Source organism: Schistocerca piceifrons, chromosome X, assembly GCF_021461385.2.
Source record: "Schistocerca piceifrons isolate TAMUIC-IGC-003096 chromosome X, iqSchPice1.1, whole genome shotgun sequence".
Classification (NCBI taxonomy): domain Eukaryota; kingdom Metazoa; phylum Arthropoda; class Insecta; order Orthoptera; family Acrididae; genus Schistocerca; species Schistocerca piceifrons.
In genome coordinates, this window is record NC_060149.1 from 727,863,811 (window position 1) to 727,870,698 (window position 6,888).

The 6,888-nt window shown below is 36.1% G+C and overlaps 1 protein-coding gene across 2 annotated transcripts in view; it reads left to right on the forward strand.

Moving 5' to 3' along the window:
* LOC124721896 (LIM and SH3 domain protein Lasp) overlaps positions 1-5,943 on the forward strand; it is a 164,242-nt gene extending 158,299 nt beyond the window's left edge. Inside the window, exons 6-7 of one of the 2 annotated variants that reach the window (XM_047247050.1) lie at positions 2,552-2,712; positions 4,307-5,943. In XM_047247050.1, the coding sequence (XP_047103006.1) occupies positions 2,552-2,712; positions 4,307-4,483 (338 nt within the window). In that variant the 3' untranslated portion in view covers positions 4,484-5,943. The remainder of the gene's footprint in view (positions 1-2,551; positions 2,713-4,306) is intronic. The other variant, XM_047247049.1, reaches the window with a different exon arrangement.
* Positions 5,944-6,888: the final 945 nt, after the last annotated feature.

Consider the following 6,888-nt stretch of genomic DNA (forward strand, 5'->3'; position numbering starts at 1 on the left):
TTTTCATTGATGTAGTTGAGCTAAATAATGTTATTTCCGAAGGCATTTGTAACAAGTTTGTAAATTGTTTGGAACTCGTGGGATTTCCTAAAGAGTTCTTGGGAGAAAATATTATTCCAGTCTTAATGGAGCAGCAAAGATGAGAAGAAAAAGGAGTTGTTACATGAATGTAACAAAATTTTCCCCATATTTTGTTTTGGCATTGTACTAGTCATAGACTTGAATTATCAGTTGGTGGTATAATAAAAACATGCATCCCATCACATATATATGCTATAATCAGTATACTGCCAATCACTGAAAATTTCTTGAGAGTTAAAGCAGTGTGCAGAGCTACTTGAAATTGAAATTTTGAAAATTGACTGAATCTTGGGTAACCAGATAGGTAACATTAAGCTTCAGAAGTGTCAACAGTGTGAAAACACCTTAAAGCTTTGGTTTCTCACTTCACAGCTGCAAAAGCTGATCAAACCAAGGAGTGAATTGGCAGAGGTATGTACGAAGGTATATTGAAGTGCATCACTAAAGATGTTTCCATTCTTGATTTAACTCTAATATGTGATGCTCTTAAAGAATCATAACAACTAAGCCTTCAACCAGCCATGGGACATCCTACTGTATTCTGCCCAAAGGAAGATAAGAAATCAGCCATTGGTGTTTAAAGAAAGGAAACTGGGCAGAGGCCCTATTACGGTGAAGCTTTCAAGGCAGTAGAAGAGCGGAACTTCAGATGAATTACACTGGAAAGAGGAACAAAAAGCAGACATCTTGATCCCAGAAGGTGTTAAGATTGTCTAAAACAGCAAATGGCGAATTATCTTCTGCAGTCAGAGGATATTGTTGTCTCTGAATGTGTGGAAGTGTTTGAGTCATTGACTTAGCCTGAATATATTGGAAGAACATGCAGTGAAACAAGTATAAAAACCTTATGTCATCATTTTGGTCTTCTGCAAGAGGGATACTTTCAGGATTTTAGGATTATTTGATGGAGAAGAAAACACCAGCATCCCTCTTTCCTCCTCTCAATGCAGTGAAATGTTTTCCCATATCTACTAGTGAATGTGAACACGAGTTTTTGCAAAAGACCATTGGTCCCTCACTGCAGTTGTTTTCAAGCAAACAGACACATACACACACACAAAATTCAAGCTTTCGCAACAAACTGTTGCCTCATCAGGAAAGAGGGAAAGACGAAAGGGGAAAGGATGTGGGTTTTAAGGGAGAGGGTAAGGAGTCATTCCAATCCCGGGAGCGGAAAGGTGTGTGTGTGTGTGTGTGTGTGTGTGTGTGTGTGTGTGTGTGTGTGTGTGTGTGTGTGTGTGTGTCTTTTTTCCCCCTAACCTAAGGTAAGTCTTTCCACTCCCGGGATTGGAATGACTCCTTACCCTCTCCCTTAAAACCCACTTCCTTTCGTCTTTCCATCTCCTTCCCTCTTTCCTGATGAGGCAACAGTTTGTTGCGAAAGCTTGAATTTTGTGTGTATGTATGTGTCTGCTTGAAAAACAACTGCAGTGAGGGACCAATGGTCTTTTGCAAAAACTCATGTTCACATTCACTAGTAGATATGGGAAAACATTTCACTGCATTGAGAGGAGGAAAGAGGGATGATATATACTGTTTTGCATCCGTTGCCTACAATAGTACTTTAAGTGACTGAGTAATTATGTAATCCCACCCAGTGCCTCAACAATTTAACCATCATTCAGTGCGTTCAAAAAAATCTCCCTCATTGAAAATTTTAGTTCTGAAAGCTGAAGATTTGTCTTTCTTTCTTTCTTTCTTTGGTTATTTCTGCACCCCTTTTGTTCAGCATTTTTACCTTTGTGTGTTGCTTACAGCTTTTCTTTTGTAAGATTTGCTTCTAATACCACAGGTATCTTTTGAAAAATAGGTCTAAAACTGCTATGTGGGTTGTGAAACAAATGTGCATTTACTGTCTGAAAAGGAAACTGTTGTAGTGGTGGTTGTGGACATATAATATTTCTATTTTTGTAAGACACTATCTTGCCTTCCACCAGCTACACACTTATTCCAATATGTGTAAAAAGGGGTACAACAGGTATTTCTTCATAATGTTTGTCAACTCTGTGCCTTAGTTATTGTCCTGCTAAGTGTGAATTAATGCCAACATTCAAAGCAGCAGTATAGCAAGTAGGGCATTCAATGTCTGGTTTTTGTTTGTATGGTTTTATGAAAGCACTCAGATGAAAGAAGAGGGTTGAAGATTAAAGTCTATATGTGATCTCCTGTACAGGGTTTAGTGGACAGAATTTGAGCTGGGCTATACTCTGTTTTTGTTTTTTGTTTTGTGTTTTGTGGTGACTCGTGTGGTTGAGTGTAATTATGTTGTCCCAAAGGAAAGTGTGTTTGAAGATTTAGTACTTGGAATAATTAATGCCAAACGAGTTGTGGTTTTATTTAGCAATCCTCTGTTACAAGAATGCAAAATAATAAGGAAAGAAATTATTCTTAATGTTCTAGAACAAAATATTGTGAATTATATTATTAAAGGGTTTCCTGTAGTTCTAAAATTATCTTATTTTGCTTGCAGTTATGAGCCCCCCAGGTCGCCAAGTTGGATCAGTTGCTGATCTAGACCCAGTAAATGACTTCTATGGCTCACTTTCAGCAGCAGATAGGTCAGCTGCTAATGCAAACAGACAGTCTGCTAATCAGTCACATGGACAGTCAATGGGACCAGGAAGGCAAGGGGTAAGTTACTTAGAGACTTCACTGATATGAAGCTATTCATGTTTCATATAAAATAGTGTTGGACTTCGTCCGTGTGTACGCTGATCAGCCAAAACATTATGACCACTGCCCACTTTGACATTGTATGCTGCCTGGTGGTGTTACGGGCATGTGATGCGATAACAAAAATATGTAAGTAGAGCAGTCACGGAAGGGGAATCACCCTAGCGAAGATATGGGCTGCAAATGGGAAAATCCATTGAGATAAGCAACTTTCACAAAGGGCATATTATTATTATTATTATTATTATTATTATTATTATTATTATTATTATTAGTAGTAGTAGTAGTAGTAGTAGTAGTAGTAGTAGTATGCAGAGCCTGAACAAGCTTCTCGAAAATGACGAAGCTGGTTGAATTTTCAAGTCCTACTGTGGTGAGCATCTACGGAAGGAGATGGGACAGCGAAACTACCACTAAGTGCTAAATGGTTGGATGTCCTTAACTCTTCACAGAACATGAGATTTGGAGGCTTGTCTGCTCTGTAAACAAGGATAATCAGTGATCTTTGGCATCTCTGCTGAAAGAGCACAATGCTGATGCATGCACAGGTGTTTCAAAGCACTCAAGTCTTCGTATATTGCTGAATGTGAAGCTCTGCAGGAGACCACCCCTAGGTGTTCACATGTTGACCCAACAACATCATCAATTCAGATTGCAGTGGGCACTGCACGACCAGGATTTACCAGTCAATCAATGGAAACGTGTTGGCTCTTTGGGTGAATCACGTTTTTGCTACACTAGGTTGCTGGCTATCTCCACAAGCCCCTTCATAGAGGTGAATGACTGCTTGAAACATGTAGCACACCATGGTTGCAGGCTGGTGGCACTTGTGGCACTTGTCACTAGAAAAGTTGACCTGCAGGAAAACTGTTTTGAATATTATGGGCACCTATCCTATGCCAGAACATGTTCATGCATACCCCCCGCCCCCTCCCCCATCACCACCACAAAAGGATTTATTACTTTCATATCATTCAGTGGAATTTCCTGAGGGAACAACACTACTGCATATGGTAATGGTGGTTATACTGAAATTAATTGTGGTGGTATATAAAATGTATGCAATGACTGAAAATCAAAAATAAAATTCTTCCGAGTCCTTTAAATCATCTCGTCACTAATCTTTTGGCCTTAGTTGCATGGGCAATAATAAATCTGACTTCCTATCAGATCACTGTAGGTTCGTCTTTGTACTTTTAAAGGTAGTTTGCCAACTGGGAAAAAAAGTTGCAGTAATGACATTGCAACCTGCAGTATAAATATTAAACTAGTAAAGTTAAATAAATGGTAACTGTCAGTGGAATTATTCATGATTTGTAAAAAATTTCAATCACTTTTACTTCTTACACAGCAGGAGTGCTTACATTGTTCTGTAAAGATATTGAAAAGGAGTTAAGTGCAGGTAAATTTTGGTATGATACCAGAAAATATAAAATGATGTGAAAGTACTGCCTGTAATCCATTTTGTCAGTAATTTCATAAAATTCTGCCATAAAGAAAAGATAGTATTTCTTGATATATTCAAAACACTATTTATTTTATTTATTTGCAGAGGGTGTATCGTGCGATGTACAACTATGATGCACAGGACTCTGATGAAGTATCTTTCATGGATGGTGACTTAATCATTAATTGCAGCCCAATAGACGAAGGTTGGATGACAGGTCTTGTTGAGCGCACGGGTCAGACAGGAATGTTGCCAGCCAATTATGTTGAGCCAGTTAATTGAAGATAGAATAAATAAACAAAAGATCATTTATACAGAAAGAAAATACTAATGTCCTGAACAGAGACATGACACAGTGCTTTTGATTAATTTTAAGTGATTATTAAATCAGGAGCACTGAGTCCAATTATAGCGATGAGTAAGAGCAGTGAAGTGGAATGCCTTCAATATTATTGTTACTACATAATTGTTCATGGTATATTTTATGATAGCTTTTAATAATTGACCTTTTAAATTTTGATAGTAGCATTTACACTGTTCTTAGAAGTTGTATGCCTTCTCCAGTAAACATGTTGCTCTTGTGTACATAAGAAAAAGGCTATAGTATTTTTATAAGACATTTACAATCTTGTTGTATTCTATTTACACAGATGAGAGTTCTGATTATAGTTTGAGAGGAAAAGAGGGTGCTAACTGGTTAATATAGTGACTAGGCAGTATTTTTGTTAAAATCATTCTATGGCCATGTTATTCTTCAGCATAGTATTTTACTATTTTGTAACTCTTTGCCCACTTTGTAATTTAAAAGATTATGTATTTTGAACTGTTGTAGCTCTTTTTATAGAAGAAGTCACACTTTTGATGCATCTGTATTAAAATGAATACAGAATATATTGCCCTTCTGCCAACTGTTGAAAGGCAGTGATCTGTCCTAAAGCTGAGTAAGAACTTTTGACTGAGGTTGTTAAGATACGAAGTTCACAAAAGTCTAGTTCATATTTGGTGTAGTGAGCAGCTAATGTATCGTGGCTATTATCTTGGTTTAAATCTATTACCATATTAATACCTACATAAAAGTGGCCAATACAAATTATTAACTGCTAGTATGTGTGAGCATTAACCCAAAACCTGCATCAGGGAGTTTTCATTCCACACACTTACAAATGCCATGTTGAATACAACTAAAGTAATTAAATCATCTATTATGCTTCCTCCCTCTTTGTTCATTTTATTTGAATGCAATTGTAGCAAATTTACTTGCATTAGATTGTATTTTATTAATTGGAAATGTCACAAAAATAGTTTTGCAGTAGCTTGCAGTTACTGAAAGTCATACTTGGCCAACTGTATTAAGTTTTTTGTAATGTCTTGTTTTGTGTTAAAATGTTGTACATTTGCACAGATATCAAGAAAGTATCAGGGTTAAGTTTTTGTTGCTGATACTTTGTTGTTGTACTAACCAAAAAGTACCTTTAATGTTACAGTTGAGGCTTCTAGAAATCCAAATTATGCATTCATTTTCTGCTAACAGAATTGACATTGCATTTTGAATGCAGTACACACAGCAGTTCTACCTTTACCTATGTATCAATTTTTTTAGTGAATGATCAGATTAATTTAAATGTTTAAGTTTGAAGGAAGTTTAAAAATGTTTACTTTTTTTATATATATATAATGTTTCACTTGCAGCAGTTTGAGTTACATATTATTCTGATAAACCTTAGGTTCTGCAACATAACCAGAAAAGTAACTTCAGTTTTTTAATTGGGACTTCTCCTCCTACTATTACATTCCAGTTTACATTTTCCTAAATTTGTTTAGTTTAACTTAATTTCTGAAAGACTCATTTTATGTTGCTATCAATACGTTTGAAGTAATGTCGCAGTTCTTCACATACATCATAAATTGTCTTGGGGTTTGCTGTAATCACCATTATTCTGCAGAATAGACAGTGCTACTCACTATTTAAGTTCTTCACCTACTCCTCATGAAGATAGCCATTGAGTGACAGGAAGTAACATATTTTATTTCAGTTCGGTTCCAGATATATGCAGAAGTATTACCTAATGACTTACGTTAATGGTTGAAGATTTTTGTATCTCCTTTAAGTGATTGAAACATTATAATTTCTGTATCATCATGTTTTGCATGAACTACTCTATGAGAGTTGCTAAAGGGTCATTTTGTAAGCACTTTTGCAAGATCCTTACACATGATTGGTAGCAGTGTGTATTACATTTGCAAACATCTTCTAGTACACTGCTTTTGAATGTGTTGGCCAATGGTTATTCTATTTTGTTGTCTTACAGGCTTTTGTTTAATCTTTGGTTACTGCAATGATATGAATACTGGAAAGTAGATACCATCATATAATGTTGGGTATCATTGTGATAACTGCCATGTATCCATTATAGCAGTAATATGACCATTCTTTTACAGTGGTGTACAGTATTGTTAGATTTACAGAAGTGATAACTATGGTGGGGTTTCGTGCATAATTTTGTATTTAAAATTTCCAGAACTTAATCCTTGGAAAGCCACTCTTTCTTTAGGATTTTTCAGGGTAAATCCCTGGACAAATGTTGTCAGCATAAATGGTGTAAACTCATTCTTTGTGTATACAGCAGTTTGATAGTTCTTTCAGTGTTTAGAAAGAGTTGCTTGCCACCACCACCATAATAATTATA